General features: G+C 47.8%; 1 protein-coding gene across 1 annotated transcript in view; it reads right to left on the bottom strand.

The window, feature by feature from the left end:
- The window catches only part of OPRK1 (opioid receptor kappa 1), a 29,652-nt gene extending 24,239 nt beyond the window's left edge, over positions 1-5,413 (bottom strand). The window contains exon 1 of the mRNA XM_030304503.1: positions 5,157-5,413. Coding sequence (XP_030160363.1) covers positions 5,157-5,413 — 257 coding nt within the window. The remainder of the gene's footprint in view (positions 1-5,156) is intronic.
- Positions 5,414-17,218: the final 11,805 nt, after the last annotated feature.

The following is a 17,218-nucleotide window of genomic DNA, read 5'->3' as shown; positions in this document are numbered from 1 at the left end:
GTGACTGTATTTGAAGACAGGGCCTTTAAAGAGGCAAAGTGAGGTAAAATCAAGGTATAATGGGATGTGAGGGTGGGCACTAATCCAATATGGCTGGTGTCTGTATCAGAGGAGATTAGGACACAGATACACGACGTTAGACCCTGTGAGGACACAGGGAGAAAAGGGCCATCTACAAGCCAAGGAGAGAGGTCTCCGAAGAAACCAGCCCGGCCGGCACCTTGACCTCAGACTTCTGTCCTCCCTGTGAGAAAACAAGTTCTATTGTTTAAACCACCCAGTCGTGGGTGGCACTTTGTCATGAAGGTCCTAGTGCCCTGAGAAGGAAGTTCCACCTGGGGCCAGCAGCCTGCCTCTCCTGACACCTGCCCTACGGGTTCCAGACTTGCTCAGCCAGCCCCACAGTCACGTAACCCAATTCCTTACAACGAATCTCTTCACATGTACGTCTCCTACTGGTTCTGCTGTTCTGGTTGATTCCTGACTAATACAGAGAGTATGCAAAGTGAGGACAGAAGCTCCGAGAAGGCTCTGGAAAATACGACCAATTGAGAAACACTAGAGGAAGAGGGGTCCATGATGCAGACAAGAGAAACCCAGAAGGTGTGGCAGGGAGTCAAGGACAGGGTGCTATCTGAGAACGCGACGGGCATAGGATTGGTCGAGCATGCCAATCTCCCCAGAATGGCGTGCCTGGGTGGCTCAGTTGGTTACGTGTCCGACTCTCAATTTCAGTTCAGGTCATGATCTCACCATTCATGGGATGGAGCCCCACAGTTGTCAGCACAGAGCCTGCTTGGGATTCTCTCTCTCCTTCTCTCTCTGCCCCTCCCCAGTATGCTCGTGCCCTCACTCTCTCTTTCCCTCTCTCTCTCTCCAAACAAATAAATAAACTTAAAAAAAAAGAAACTCCACAGAAGTTAGGGGACAGCCAGCCTAAAATGAGCATCGGAAACATGATGATGCTCTAACTTTGGTAAAAGAGCGTCAGGGAGGGAACCCGAGTGCCCTGGGCTGAGGAATGGATGGCAGACAAAGAAATGAGCAAGAGGGATTATCCCTCCAAGGAGCTTACCTACAACACACAGGAAGATGAGAAGCCATCAGCTAAGGGAACCCAGAAAAGTAGGAGGGTCATGGACATTGATTACCTGTAAGATGACAGAGGTTTGAGGATGTCCCGATGCTTACGAGACAAAATCAGTGGAGAGATTACAGATAGCGTAGGAAGGAGATCCCTGACACAGCAGAGACTCCAGAAGAGCAGGAGGTGAGGAGATTCAGCTCACAGGGGCAGGGAATTACCCTGGACAGAAAGAAGGAAACGTCTCCACTGAGATGGCAAGGAATGAGGGGAGGGCGGCTGCCGAAACACATACGTAGGAAAAGTGCTCCCAGAAGCTGGATTCTAGAGTCTCGGTGCACAACTGGATCAGACCATTCCCCTGACCATGAAGAATTATGGTCGGAGAGAGGGCTTAGGCATTAGTATTGATTAAATTAGGGTTGGGTTTTTTTTGTTTGTTTGTTTGTTTGTTTGTTTGTTTTTAAGTGAGAAATGGGAAAAGGAATTGGCTCTTTCTGGAAATAGGAGAGAGACACAGAAAAACCAGGCAGACTTGGGGTCAGATACACTTGAAGGCGGCGACCTGGCCTTGGCAAAGGTAACAGTGACTTTATTCAGCAGAATTCAATTAGCTGTGTAGAGGAATCAGGAAGACAAGGTCGTGGCTTGATCCAGGGTGAAGCTTCGGTGGAAGACAGAGGCAGGACAAGAAGGCAAGGCAGTTGAGTGTATTGGCAAGGGAGGTTGGACTGATGCCTCACAAGGTCCGGGTGAGGCCAGAAGAAAAGAGAGTCTGGGAGCAAACGAAGGGCTGCCGGGCAAGAAGGCATCCACAGGTTTGCAGGATGGTACAGCAGGAACTGAGCTGAGCAGCGGACTAAAGCGAAGGAAGGACCTGGGTCAGGCTGGCTCCACAGTTAGCAAGGTGCCACTTCAGTCAGTTTATTTCATCAAGATTAAACGAAATAACGCACACGAAGTAGGCAGCTTTACCGGCCTGGCAGACCCTTAAGTTTTGGTCCTGTCTGCTACGGGGGAGACAGCTGTATGCGTGGAAGTTGTGGGAGGATGGAAGTTTAAGATGTCCCAGGTGAGACCGCCTGGCGAGACCCGGGTGTGGGTGGGCATCGGGGCGTGCCCTGCAGGTGAGGGACACAGGAGGCGGCGGCGAGCACACAAGGTTAGGATCCTAAGCGCCACGCCCGTGGGCACACCCGAAGTGTCAGCAGGAGCCCAAGACGTAGATCCAGGGCCAAGGTAAGAACCTCCCACCCCAGGGCCACGAACCAGAAAGCCTGGCGAGAAGGGAGGCTGGGGTGCTTCGTTTTAAGGTGCTCACAGTGACAAGTTACCGTGCCCTCACATGAAGCAGTTAAGGCAGTTGGTACTAAGACATGACGAAAACCTCGAAGCTTCCAATACATTCAGAGGATACTGGGCGACAGTTCAGGTACCCAAGGTGGGAAAGCTATTTGTCAGACGGGTCTAAAAAATAATCCAAGCCTTTTTCCACAACCCTGACTTTCTCCCCAGGTCTGAGCTGGCCATTTCAGACCCGTACCTGTCCTGACATCCAAGCATCTAAACCCCGTCTCTAGAACCATGTCCCAGATGACTGAACCATGACCCTTTCCAATGTATAATATTTTAAAAGCGTCGTTCTCCAAAGTGATCCTCAGTCTTTTCAAACAGCGTCCCTCAGTCCTCAGCACGGAAGATGAAAGCCGCGTTTGAATCTGCACTCCGCCTGGGCTCTCAGTTCCCCTGTGAACACCACAGCGCCCCCCTTCCAAATCTTCAGCTGCTTCTTCGGAGCGAAATAAACCCGAGGCCACCAACTTTTCTTCTGAAGCTTTATTTTGCAATTCTTTGACCCTCTCCCAGTCTGAACTGATTCTAAACACTCCTTAGTCCTCTTAGCTATAGATGGCAAGCAAACCAATGTTTCGGTACGTTGGCATTCCAGGACGATAGCATAACCCCTCACCTTTCATACTTCATCTCCAAGTAGTTGGGGCTGGGGTGAGAAGACGAATGGTGTTGCATGAACCAGCTAACTTTTTGTGTATGTTTAGCTGGATGTATTCCCTTCTAGCAAATTTTATTCCTGGATATCTTTTGGAGATACGTGTATACACACACACACACACACACACACGTACATATAGACAATTACATATCACATGTTACATAAATATATGAATAATTAATAAGTATACTATATTACTATTTATAAAGGTGATTATTAATTATATACAATTACATGTAATTGTTAAATGCATTTATGTTTCATTTCTATTTCTATTTCTTGTCTACTGTTCTCCCACGGAGTTGTCTTTGCACACATTTTAAGATTCTTCATTCCTTTTTATCCTACTCTGCAGAGCTATATAAATAGTTGTTAAGCAACTAAGAAGCTCTTCTCAAACTCAAAACTTCAGGTGCTCATTCAAATATCAAGAAGATGTTTTTGTTTTACCGGTGCACTTACATATGACATAAGTAGGAACAGAGTTGGTTTTGTTCCTAGCATCTTCTTTTTGTGCAACAATGTTTTATCACAAAACCACAGCCTCTGAACCAAAGATCTCCTAAAAATTTTAATTGAAACTGAGAACACAGCTGTCTTTTCTTTGCTTTCAGTTGCCATAATCGTCTTTCTAATGGAGAACAGCCCTGAAATTACTAATGACTTGAAAAAACGATGTGCTTTTCAAATCTCCCCTCCCTCTGTAGCCTTTACTCCTCACTGATAGAATTCCTGTAAAACACAATACACAACTATGGAAACCCAGGGTACCAAGGTACAAACGCTAATTGTAGGTGAAATGAGCTTTATAATATTTGGAGGCTTAAATGATGGGTTTTAGGTCCGGAGCACAGATGAAGATAAAAAACCTGAAACTCTGAAGACTAGATACACAGATAAATACATGGGCATTTTATGATGATGATGATATCTCAAGACTCACGCTACTAGAGATAATGTTCTTAAAGTTCATAATAAATAAGGAGCTAAAGTGAGAATTTTTTTAAAGTAGTTTTTCTTCATCCTTCAGCATCCCTGAAAAGAGTGACTTTGTCCTTTATCTCAAAGGAATGGAAACCCCTTATCCACTCTCCAAGGTGCATTTCCAAAGCATTACATCTTCCAGAAAGTAAAACACACATATTTCAAAGGGCCTGCAGGCCAAAGTTGAGATTTTTTTTTCTTTTCTTGTTTTCTTTGTTGAAAGAGACCAAAATAAAAATCATTTCACCTACCAGAAAACTAGCCTATATACGTGGGTATTTGGGTATTCATTACTAGAAACCGACTTCCATGTAATTCTACCAAAGAACAACGTAATAGAACCTTCAGTTTCCCTCGGTGGAAAATAAAAAGCAAAGCAGTTTTTGAAAACCTCCACAACCCACACTTCAGAGGATAAATATCAGATGGCTTATTTACAAAAAATCACTGATATTCTTAATAAATGGGATGACATTTCAGTACTAAAAGGGCTCAGGTGTGGATACCAACAACCCTAAATAGTATATTGGCTTTTGCTTCATAAACCGTAACACCAATCTGATGAGTCACAGGAAATTCTGAAGTATCTCCAGTGCATTCGATGGGCCTGAATCTCACCTTAAGAAATATTCACGGAGGGCAAAACCAAGCGCTCCAAACTGGGGCAGGCAACCAGGCAAAAAGGCCAGGCAAAGGAACTTAGCTCCCTTTCCAGGAGACGCTGACCTTGCTGCGCACCCTAGTACTTTCCCTGACCACAGTTTTCAGCAAGGGCTTGGGGGGGCAAGAGGACTGTCACTCAAATCCTCAAAACACCGCTGGCGGCCCGATCTGCGCAGTGCGAGCCTCGCAGTCCCCCACCAAAAACTCTTCCAGGAGATCCCTTACTTCAAGGAGGCCACGCTCTGAGACTCTCCGGAGCCCGGCAAGGACGGGTTAGAATCCCCGCCACCCGCTTGGCGCCCCACCCGGCGTCCGGGTGACTAGACCACCCCACCCACCCCCGGGCGCCTCACTCCCCCCGCCCCCACCCCGCCTCCCACTCCAGCCGCGACGGCGCCCAGACCCCGCGCTCACCGGATGATCACGAACATGACCAGGGAGTTGCCCACCAAGCCCACGACGAACACCACCGAGTAGACCGCGGTGATGATGACCGGGATGGCGGGAGAGATGTGCGCGGGCTCCAGCGGCGCGCCCCCGGAGCCCCCGCTGCTGTTGCCGTCGCTCTCGGCCCAGCCCGGCGGCCAGCCGCTGCCGTTGGGGGGCAGGCAGGTGCTCGGGGGGCAGGTGGGACCCGGCTCCCCGCGGAAGATCTGGACCGGGGGCTCCATGGCTGGCGGCGAGGAGGGGCGGCACCTGCGGGGCTGCGGGAGCGCGAGAACCGGCTGGACCCGGAGAGGCAAACTTTGCCGCCCACGGGCCAGCGCGGGGAGCCCGGGCCCCGCCGAAGGCCCCCCCACCCCGCCCCCGGCGCTCGTCCCGCGCTCGCTCCCGGTCCCCGGCTCCTGAAACCCGCCCCCAACCCTTCCTGGGCACGCCCCCTCCTCCCCCCCCCCGCCCCCCCGCGGCGGCACGGTCCCCACCCGGCCGCTCTGCGCCCCCAGGGACCAGAGAGCCCTGGAGCACACAGCCCGCGCTCGCCGGCCCCGCTCCTCGGAAGTCGGAAGCCCAAAGCTCACCCCCGGGTCCCGGAGGCGCGCGCGGCGGTCCGGGGCAGGTCCTGGCCGGGGCGGCACGGCGCGCTCCCGGGGCCGGCTCGGCGCTCGCGGTCGCCGCGCACCCGCAGCCCCGCGCTCAGCCCAGCGCCGTCCCCGCGGCTCCCGCGACGCGCGGCGGCTCAGCCGGGAGGACGCGGCCCGGACTCTGCCGGCTCGCCGGCCCGGGGGCGCACCGAGCGCGCGGGGGCGCTCCGCCCCGCCCCCGGCCCCGCCCACTCGGCGGGGGCGGGGCCAGCCCCGGGCCCCCCCCCCCCCGCCCCCCACCGAGGCTCGCCCCGGGTCTCAGCCGCTCTTGGATGCCCCTAGGACCCAGCCGCTGTGCCACTGAGCTTTAGTGGTAAGGAAGGGGCTGCCCCCTCAGGGCGAGTACGCATCTGGAGTATTCAGAAGAGTCTCGAACCACTGTCGCCTTCGTTCCCGGGGACGAAAAGTGTACTTCTGTGTATTTGGATGACCCATCCAAATAGCAAAGTAATCGTTAGGCCAGATCGCAAAATACTGATGACTTAAAAATACATCAGTAGAGGGGCGCCTGGGTGGCTCAGTGGGTTGAGCGTCCGGCTTCAGCTCAGGTCATGATCTCACGGTCCGTGAGTTCGAGCCCCGCATTGGGCTCTGTGCTGACTGCTCAGAGCCTGGAGCCTGCTTCGGATTCTGTGTCTCCCTCTCTCTGCCCCTCCCTGTTCATGCTCTGTCTCTCTCAAAAATAAATAAACGTTAAAAAAATACATCAATAGAATATTTCTGTGCATTCGGTTCCTTCTAGTCTTCTCTGAGATGACACGGACGACACGTGACAGGTGTTACTTACCTGCGGATGAGTAACTCTCCTTACGCAGGCCTCAGTGTTGGTCCGGGAGTTGACAAACTGTCTCCGCCTCTTTTATGAATCCCGGCAACCATCACATTCTCCTCACCTTTCCATCACTAGGGTGCCTTCTCTAGGAAACCCCCAAGAACCTGAACCCCCATAGGGAAATTCGGTCATCATCATTTCCGGGCATCACGCTGCCAGTCCAAGGGTGGCGCTCGGATTCCGCTGGGGGAAAGAGGCCCTCGGGCAATGGGACCCAGGGGACAGTGAGGAAGAGGAAGGCAGACTAGGGTGGGCTGCAGCAGGGGAGCCAGGACTCAGCTCGGAAGTGAAGGTCCTGAAGCAAGAGTGGGGAAGTTCCCCTTTCCCAACGGGATATGGGAGCCAGGACGCCAGGAGACCAGGGTGCCTGAGTTTCCTAAGTAGATTCCTCCTCCAAGGCTGACTGACTTCTGGAGACAAACATGACCCTCCACGGCTTCCCCCCAGCTCAGAGCACCATAATGGCGCATACAGTCGTTCCACTCATCAGCTGACAGCCGAAGAGAGCTGCAACCTGGTTCAAGATATGGTGACCCCCTAAAGAGGGATTTGATCACCAGAGTCTCATCACAGCCTCGAAACGCAGAGCTCTTTGAGGAGTGTGCTTCAAAGAAGCACAAGGAAGCTCTCTTTTGCCCAGCAGAATCCCTCCAACCCCGGGCGGGCACCATAGGAGTTTTGAAAATTACCGAATCTTACGTGTTTGGGGGTTTGGTTGCAGATCGTCACTGGAAAATGACACCTGCTTTCACAGAACATCAGAACCGTGGGCTCTCCGTGTGTCTGAGGGTCCGTCTCTGTTAGGAAGATGGCGGCCGGTCTTTTCCAGATGTCTGGGGGCTCACTTCTTGCCACAGGGATCCCAGACTACCACCAAAGCAACCCAGGAAGACGTTTTGTTTGAAAAGTAAGCAGTGTCTAAGTAAGAAAGAAAGTAAAAGACGTATGTTAAAGGAAAATTAGCTGGGAAAGGCAGAATTTATCTATCTATCTATCTCTGACTTCATGCATTAAAGGTATATACAACTGTTTCTGTACAACGTACTTTTGAAAGGGTATTTACAATACTTAATCTTCGTCTTGCGCTCACCACTTGCTTAGTTTTTGCTGTTGTATTTAGCACACAGGTGGCTCACACAACTGGTAACTGTTCTGCGTTGGGCTCAAACACAGGTATTTCTGGCCCTCGTAAACACAGGTATTTCTGGCCCTGTGTAAACCAGCTGATGACACAGAATGACTTCATGTAAGGGAGCAAATGCGGAGCCACTCTTTCCCAAAAGACAAAACAAAACGTATAGAGGAGGGGTTATTTGTCAAGGACCAAAAAAAAAAAAAAAAAAGGAAAAGAAAGGTTATTACTTGAGAAGATTTAGGTGGTACAATTAATTCCAATGATTTGAACTTTTGACTTCCCCGCGTGTCTCATAAATTTACACAGTTATGTGTGTGGAGAGGTTTGCTGGGCCCTTCTAAAATGAAAGCAGAACTCATTCTGGGACTTCTAAGAAGATGATGTTCTCATTCTGATCATTAATAAGAAACCTCTGGTAGGTGGGACAGTGTTTTGAAGGCAAAGGATTGCTAATTATGGTAAAAGCAGTTTTGTTTCATTTGAATACTCCTATGGGTTTTTTTTTTTTTTTGCCCTTTTTTTTTTACCGAACTAATGGCCCAAATAAAGTGAACCCAAAATGGGCCGAGCATTAAGAAACCTTCAGGCAGCGGCGGTTGCCGGGGGAACGTGGCCGGTGTCTCTGAATACAGTGGGGAAGGCTGCTTATGCGTGCTCAGGTTGTCAGGCGTATGAGATTTTATCATGATGTCGGAGAAGAGCTTAGAAAATAGCGAGGACAAAATAAACTGCTCAAATGCTGTAAACTATTATGCATTGATATGCAGCCCGGGCTATCCAACTGACTACCGCTTTATCCTACCCTCCACTCTGCTCAATGCAAACAGTGTGCCTGCAACCGCACGGAAAGGCCTTTTAAGGCTGAAAATGGGTTTTCAGGCATTCTCGTGGCTTAATGTCTTGGGTGATGGGTGCTTTGGCACTTCTGTTGTGTAGACTGGGGAACCCACCGGTACTCTGTGATCAGCTCGCTTTTTCGTGACTCTAACAACCTGCAGTGAGCGTGTAGCTGGAGGGAAGTCACGTTTGCCTAAGACACCGGGGGTGGCCAGGGCGGCCTAGGAAGAGCCAGAATGCTCCGAGTCACTTCGCTCTTCACGCATCGGATGTTGTCACGTGTGTCCCCAAGTGGCAGGTGAGCAGGCCGGACTTGAGGGAGTAACAGCAAACAAGACAAAGGCAGTCCTTTCCCGAACGGGTTGTGCAATCTGGTGTGAGAGAATCTAATTTTTTTTTCAAATGTTATGAAAAATTAATAACAAGTACCGTGAACCCTGGCAGGGGTTTTATAGGAAACATGTTCAAGGAAACAAGGTAGCCAGCAGCCAAGGCAACACGTTTGTGCACAATAAAAAAGGGCCCCCCTTCTTTGAGACACTTGACTAACACCTATCTGCAAGTTGCCATTATAAAGATTTAAGCCCCCTTCATGTCTCTGTCGCGAAGACATCCCGTGAGTTATTGTAGGCGTACAACCTGCACCTGTGCGTGTTTTGAGGGCCCTCAGCCCAGATGTCAGGGAACCTTAGTTACTACAAAAGCATCAGGGAAGCCCTTCAGGACCAAGTGGCATTGAAGCTGACGCTTAAAGACCGTGGTAGTTCTCCAGGTGAAAAGGGAAAAAGGGACCCTTCCAGGCAGGGAACAGCGTGTGCAAAGAACATACACGAGCAGGAGTGGGGCACATTTGTGGAACTAAGGGGAGTCCAAGGAACCCGAGCCTGGGGGCCCAGGGAAGTGTGGCCCAAGATAAAATGGCAGTCAGGGTCAAGATTACACTGAGCCCTAAGAGACAGGTGGTGAAGGTCTTGCATCTCGGCGTAAGACGCGTGAAGAATCTCAGGCAGAACAGCACGCTCGGACATGGGATTTTCGAAACCTCACTTATCTTTCATTTGTAGGCCGTACTGGAGGAGACAAGAGCAGATGTGAGAAGCTCCTGAGTGAATCCGGCTTCATGTACTGTTGCCCCTACAAGTCATCTTAGTGTGATGCATATCTGCGCGGTATATACATGAAGGGTAAACTGAGGACTTTCTCATGGTCCTGGAGCTGAGGCTTAAGCCTGAAACTTCTTACCCTGAACAACTTGATTGACTTGAGTCCACCGCTTTGAAAATTCAGTGCTGGTCCCACGACGGGCGCTAGGTCGGGGAGGGAGAGAGATTGGGGCAACACAAGGCAATAAAGGGCGTGTTATGGCACGTTTGCAGTGTTCGCAGGAGGTGCGGGGGTGCGGCGGCGAGGGTAGGGTGGAGCATGGAGGGAGACGTAAGTGAAGAATGCACAGTCTGCGGGGTTATGAGTGGATCGCAAGGTCGAGGTGGTGGCTGATGGGTTTGAGGAGGGAGCGTTTGGAGAGAAAACAGTCGTAAAACTATTGTGATGGTCGAGGTGAGAGAGGATCCGACCCTACAGCAAGGTAATTGCTGAGCAAATAGGGAACATGATGGTTTTGAGAACCATTTAGGAAATTAAATTGGCAAGACTTGTACTTTGAATGAATATAGAAGTTAGGGAGGAGGAAGAGCCTAGAACTACTTTAGGCTTATGCTTGGGTGACCAAGTGGAGGACGACACCATTAACTGAAATAGGAAATACAGGAGAAGTCGCAGCAAGCTTGGAGGAGAACGTAATGAGCCCGGAGTCGGCAAAGCTGCGTTTGAGGCCCCAGGGAGGCATTGGCGTATGTGGTGCAGGGGGGAGTCTCTAACGCTGGGGAGAGTCAGTGCTGGAGAGATGGAGGGCAGTTAGAACCAAGGAGAGAATAAGGGTGCCAAGGGTAAGGATGGCAAGGAAGTCGAGCTGATGAGACAGTGCCGAGAAGCCACACCCTTTCACAGGGATCTCACAAAGAGGACTGATAAAACGGGCATGAACGAAGGAGGAGAAAGAGAAACAGAGTCAGGGAGATCTAGGGAAGGGAGCACTTCGAGGAGAGGCAATGAGTGTCCGCACGACAGAGAATGTGACATAAGATACCTGACAAAGAAAAAAAGTCACTGGGGGCCCGGCATGATGTATCATTAAAATCGTGCTTGCTGTCTGTGCATTGGAACGGAAGGGAACAGACAAAAAGACATAATGACGGTCTGAGGAGCCACTCGATGTTAGGGTTCTCTGTTGAAGGAACACTTAGTCTGGAGAAGAGGACTATGTCACCTGGCTTGTGGAAAAGGCACCTGCCTCTACCCTGCCCACGGCCGTTCCTCACTTTGTATCTCACTGTGGACACAGAAAGACCCACCTGCCGGGCCAGCCACCAGGAGGGAGAACTGTGCACACTGCATGGTGAGGGCTGCCCTCTCCGTATTGGACGAGGTCCCAGGCTGCCATCTTGTGTGGTCTTTAGGAGTCAAGGACCCAGCTCTGAGGCACGAGAATACCAGCCTTCCTGTCTCCCAGAACCACGTGGATAACCTCTGTTTGCCCCATACCTCCACTCTCTGTCTTCCTCACCCTGCCCTGTGTCCGGAAAGTACTGGTCAAGTCCAGGTATGGAAGGTACCCCGGTAAGAGATCACAGGGTGGGTGGAAAGTGAAGTCCTAGCAAGAAGTCCTCCTTCTTTTTGCCGCTTCAGCCAAAAGGTAGAAGAACCTCCCCCCCCCCTTCCTGCTTCTCCCACTGAAGTACTCAATTCATCTTCCTCTCGGTTCCCTCAGCTCTTTCCACACCTTATAGATATCTTTTCGTTGGGAGGGCACTTGTGGTGGTGAGCACAGGGTGACGTGTGGAAGTGTTAAATGACTGTATCGTACAGCCGAAACTAATATAACACCGTATGTTAACCAACTGGAATTCAAACAAAAACAAAAAATAAATAAATAAATTCTCTCAGTTCTTAAGTTTAAGGTAACTCGTAGGACCCACATGCCCCAATTCACGCAACGTCTTTGCTGGTCACAGGCACCCTGCTGCAAGGAGCTGGGCAGAGGCACCCCATCACACCTGACCCACCCTCACCCAGAGAGAAGGAGTTGGTTCCCTTTCTTTCAGCTCATTTTGGAAGAGGACACTTTTGTGTTTGATGATCTGTCTTCCCTCAGGCTCTCGTGGAACCGAAAAGATACTGTCTGGCCCAGCCTTGACTTTCTTGGGAAGAGCTCACCTTTTGAGTTGTCTTAGAATGGAAGAGCCAGTGCATTAATGCCACAAAACGCCATCAACACGGAGGCACCCCAAGCGAGAGATTTCCTCTCCCTTTTAACCGTCAACATTGGACATGTTTCCATTGAGGTTAAAACATAGTCCGGCTCCACACCCTGTAGGTCCCGACCAAACTGGGGGTTGGCCAAAGGGTGTCCTCACTGGCTGTTGTGGAGAGACGTGGCCAACTGATCCAACGCTGACGGTCCATGGGGCCACACGTGTTGAAGCCACATTGTGGCTCAGCTGATTAGACGCTATGTGAATTATCTGGAGAAATTAGAACATTTTTATGTGGTTCCCAGTAACATCATATCTCGTATAATTTTGCCTCAAGCTTCTTACAGAAACATGTTAGAACTTAAGGGATTCTTTCTTTTTTCTTCCTTTGGTCGGTGTGTTTTCTGTCAAACTAATGGGATTGCCGATCTCCAGCACCGCCCGATTAACACCTTATGTTAATTGTCACCGGGCCTGCTATTCTGGGAATTATGCTCAGTGTTTGCATTGCTCCTCATTTGGCTTAGAAGGAACACAGTAAAAAGGGGGTCCTCCCAGGGGACCTTTTCATGGATATCTCCTGAGCGGTCTCTTCATCTTTGATGCAATCTACCCCAAATGGGTCTAGAGAAGAGGAGGGCGTCCCTCCACTTCCACCTTCACTGCCCCCTCTCTACTTGAAAACCCTGCTCTGGAGTATAGCTGAAGGCACTTCAGATCTTAAACTTCCAAGAGCTGAATCAGAAGAGCCATTTTAAAAACATGAGCACATTACTGGTGTGGTTCATGGTTCGTACGATTATCGTATGATTTCACTTTATGCATAAAAACATGAGTTTCAAGGGAGAGCAAGGTCAGGAGATTTTCATTTAGAGATAATCATAACTACTGATGCACAACGTAGCAAGCAAGGACATGTAGAGCAGGTTTACAAAAGCCTGTCGATTGAGGAATTGGCCAACAACTAGTTTGAAAGATAACTGGTTTCCCAAGAACTGAGGAAATCGTTGGTCCCAGAATAGCCGCTTTCTGCCTTCCCCTTGAACGGCTCAGGAGAAGCTGAACAGACACCCCAGAGTGTAGCCAGGGCATGCCACGAACACAAACCCTCCTCCTCCCCACTCATCCGGATCACTCAACCCCACCAAACTCACTACCATATGCAAAGAGTGGAAAGTATTTTGATTGAATAAATATTTGTAATAATATTAGTACTCACATTCCCAATAGTGTCTGGCATCTATAAAAACATATATTGACTGCAAGAATTAAGGAGAGTCGCAGGTTTGGGGCGCCTGGGTGGCTCAGTCAGTTAAGCGTCGGACTTCGGCTCAGGTCATGATCTCGCAGTCCACGAGTTTGAGCCCCGCATTGGGCTCTGTGCTGCCGGCCCAGAGCCTGGAACCTGCTTTGGATTCTGTGTCTCCCTCTCTCTCTGCCCCTCCCCCACTCGTGCTCTCTCTCTCTCTCTCTCTCTCTCTCTCAAAAATAAATAAACATTAAAAAATTTGAAATAAATAATGGCAGGTTACATGTTACATTTCACAGTGACGACACAAAAGTGTTGGATAGGCTTGAGACCAGAAAAGGGGTTGATATAATCTCAGCATGTGTTTGAACGGTAGCGTTAACTCAAGACAACGGTCACGTTTGATTTACCTCCTATAATAGCATTTTCTCTCCCTTTTTCTTACATACTCCTTAAAGGAAAATTATGAGCAAAGTGATAGAACTCAAAGGTTAATCAATTTGGAAAAAACAAGCCGGTAGCTTCCTTTGCATCTTAGGCAGCGTGTGTACATTTATTAAGATCAATAAACTCACTGAGCTTAACAGAATTTAGAAGTTCATGACTCCAAAAGGTTCAGACGCAGAATTAGCTTTGTAATTGAAGGCAGTGCTTGCCAAAAATGTCACACATTTTGCAGTAAGTTTTACAATTATTCAGTTAGCACTCAGAGTCTAGAAACAAAATCCCCTGAGTGGGGAAGCCACAATAACTCATGACATCTAATAATACTATCTCTGACTGAATCCTTTGTCTTTTAAGAAAAAGATCTCCATTTTCTAGCATTTTTTACAGCATATGCCATTCAATTTAAAGGCTGCGGACTACACTCAAAGAGTGATATTTAAAAAGAAGATCAAAGCCTAGTTCTACAAACTACCAGAAAAAGGGTACAGAATATTTGAATACCCTAAGAAAGAAAGGGATAATTGCAATAATATTTCAGGTGACACAGCAGTGAATTTTGTCTTTTATTCCTGATTTCTTCTTCTCCATTCCCTCGACCCCAGTTTAATATTTCAGGTGACACAGCAGTGAATTTGGTCTGCTTTTATTCCTGATTTCTTCTTCTCCGTTCCCTCGACCCCAGTTTAACAGAAAGTGAAAACAAAAACATTTGAACAGCAGAGGGAGTAGGTGCTATAAAATAGTACTTTGGGTAAAAAGATAAAAGTAAATAAAAATAGAATTCCCATACAAAAATTTTCAACAATACTGCAAGATTGGAGCCTAGTTTTTGCTTCAAAGGACCTATTTTTTGCGGATTTCAAAATCTTTGCAGTATATCAAAGCATCTCCTTGTACTGATGGCAATAACCGTGTCATAAATTTGTACGAAGCTTTGATTTGGTCAAAGTACTTCACACGATGATATTTCATCAGGTTGTGATAACTTCCGTGTACTTTATGCAGAATAACCCTGTCCCTGTTTTATAATCAAAACACAAGCTCTGAGCGTTTAAGCCACATAACTGTGATCATTTAGTAAGTGGAGGAACCAGAAATAGAATCGTTCTTTTGAATCCCACCCAGTGATCTTTTCACCTTCTCAGGATGCACAAAAATTTTGGTTTGAATGAAAGCAGAGATGAGTCGTAGGAGTAAAATTAAAATGTGAGAGGAATGGCAAGTCTTTGCCTTGACATCGAAGCGTGAACTGTGGCCTCGTTGTCTATTGTGCAAGAGGTAGTTAGTTATGTATTGTGAAACAGGCAAATGGTTACGACTGAAATTACTTTGAAAAATTTCATCAATGTTAGTATGTTAAACTCCCCTAAAAAAGAAGTATATTTAGACAACTAAAGGAAGTACAAGGAAAGACTGGTCAATTCCACAGTAAAGTCAATGAAAGACACTGACTACGTGAATATGTTTATTTGAAGAAAAGTAATTGATACAACAGGATTACATCACGCATGTGGAAGTAATATAGTTAAAAATAGAGGGCGATGTATCAAGTTTAGGTGGTAAGTAAGAAAATGTCGTTTATCGGGGTGCCTGGGTGGCTCAGTCCGTTAAGTGACTGGCTCTTGATTTTGGCTCAGGTCATGATCTCAAGGCACATGAGTTCAAGCTTTGTGTCAGGCTCCGTGCTGCCAGCGAGGAACCTGCCTGGGATTCTCTCTCTCTCTCTCTCTCTCTCTGTCTGTCTCTCTACCCCTTCTGCGCCCCTTCTCTCTCTCAAAATAAATAAATAAATGTTTAAAAAGCAGAAAATATCATTTATAATTTAAGATAGACAAAGATTTCTTTTCATTGGCTTAGAAAGATTGTTACTTGCTTTGGTAATACGAACCAAATGTCCAAACTACTTACAAAGGTGTTGAGAAGTTTTGCTCCTGCCCATGTTATCTCTTTCTCCCCTCTTCTATACCCATGCATACAGGTAAGCTACTTTTTTTTTTTTTAATTTTTTTTTCAACATTTATTTATTTTTGGGACAGAGAGAGAGAGACAGAGCATGAACGGGGGAGGGGCAGAGAGAGGGAGACACAGAATCGGAAACAGGCTCCAGGCTCTGAGCCATCAGCCCAGAGCCTGACGCGGGGCTCGAACTCACGGACCGCGAGATCGTGACCTGGCTGAAGTCGGCCGCTTAACCGACTGCGCCACCCAGGCGCCCCAGGTAAGCTACTTTTTGACTTTTCTTTGTGTTCTTTTTTTTTTTTTTTTGTATTCCTTTATGCAAATGCAATTAAATGGCCTTCTCTCCATTTTTACACCGAAAATATTCATCGTCCTGCACCACGTGATTTTCATGTAGAATACACACGGAAGACATTTCTCTATCAAGACATAGTTTTCTCATTCTTCTCAAGATCGCTTACCTTCGCCGGAGCATTCCAGTTTGGGTATAGCAACAAGGCCCTCACACATATAAACTTGGATTCGTTTCATCTCCCGCTTCCAGAAACAATACTGCGAGTGTGTTTGTATGCCTGTGCATGCATGCAGGTAGGTTATGTTCCCAGAGGTTGCACGATTTGATCAGAAGGTAGACAGAGTTATACTGCAAACAGCTGTTGATATTTTCGGAATATTTGATCAGCTGTTAAAAACTGACACTTCGGGGCGCCTGGGTGGCGCAGTCGGTTAAGCGTCCGACTTCAGCCAGGTCACGATCTCGCGGTCCGTGAGTTCGAGCCCCGCGTCGGGCTCTGGGCTGATGGCTCAGAGCCTGGAGCCTGTTTCCGATTCTGTGTCTCCCTCTCTCTCTGCCCCTCCCCCGTTCATGCTCTGTCTCTCTCCGTCCCAAAAATAAATAAACGTTGAAAAAAAAAATTTTTTTTTAATAAAAATAAATAAATAAATAAAAACTGACACTTCTAAAAGGTACATTGCTTCAACTGACAGTCAAATACATTATAAATGAGGGTGGTGCATACTTCAAAATGAAGCATTTCCTATTACGTAATTATGTTTCACTATGATCTATGCTTTGGAGGTTATGGCTGTTGTATCAGTATGGGGGGGGGGGGACTGTATAATGGGTCACCACTGCCTAGCTATTCCCAACTTCATGTTCAGTAGCATCACATTTTTCTTTTTATTTATTTTTTATTTTTTTTATTTTTCTAGTAGCATCACATTTTTAGCTGAAATCAACAATGATAGGAATAGTTACACCTCAGAACCTGGCAAATGTTACAAATGAGGGTTTTCGAAGTGTTTAGCAGAGAGCTGGCTGTTAAACGTTAACTTGCATCCCTCTTATTGATGACTTTAATCTGATTGCAATCCGTAACAGTTTTGTAGACCTTACTTTGGTAAACTGAAATGAAATAATTTAACTTATACCTGATTCTCACCTGCCACTGAATTCATTTATTTTTGAGACTCCCTACCTTTCATGGCCATATAATTATTTGAATAAGCTCAATAAGGATCTCGTGGCTTCACTTGATGTATAAAAACATGAGTTTCAAGGGACAGCAGGAAGGCCAGGAGCTTTTAATTCAGGATAACCGTAACTAATTATGCACAACTTAGC

This window comes from Lynx canadensis, chromosome F2 (assembly GCF_007474595.2).
Source record: "Lynx canadensis isolate LIC74 chromosome F2, mLynCan4.pri.v2, whole genome shotgun sequence".
In the NCBI taxonomy this organism is placed as follows: Eukaryota; Metazoa; Chordata; class Mammalia; order Carnivora; family Felidae; genus Lynx; species Lynx canadensis.
Note: the sequence above shows the minus strand (reverse complement) of the source record. Positions and strands in the feature narration are given on the sequence as shown.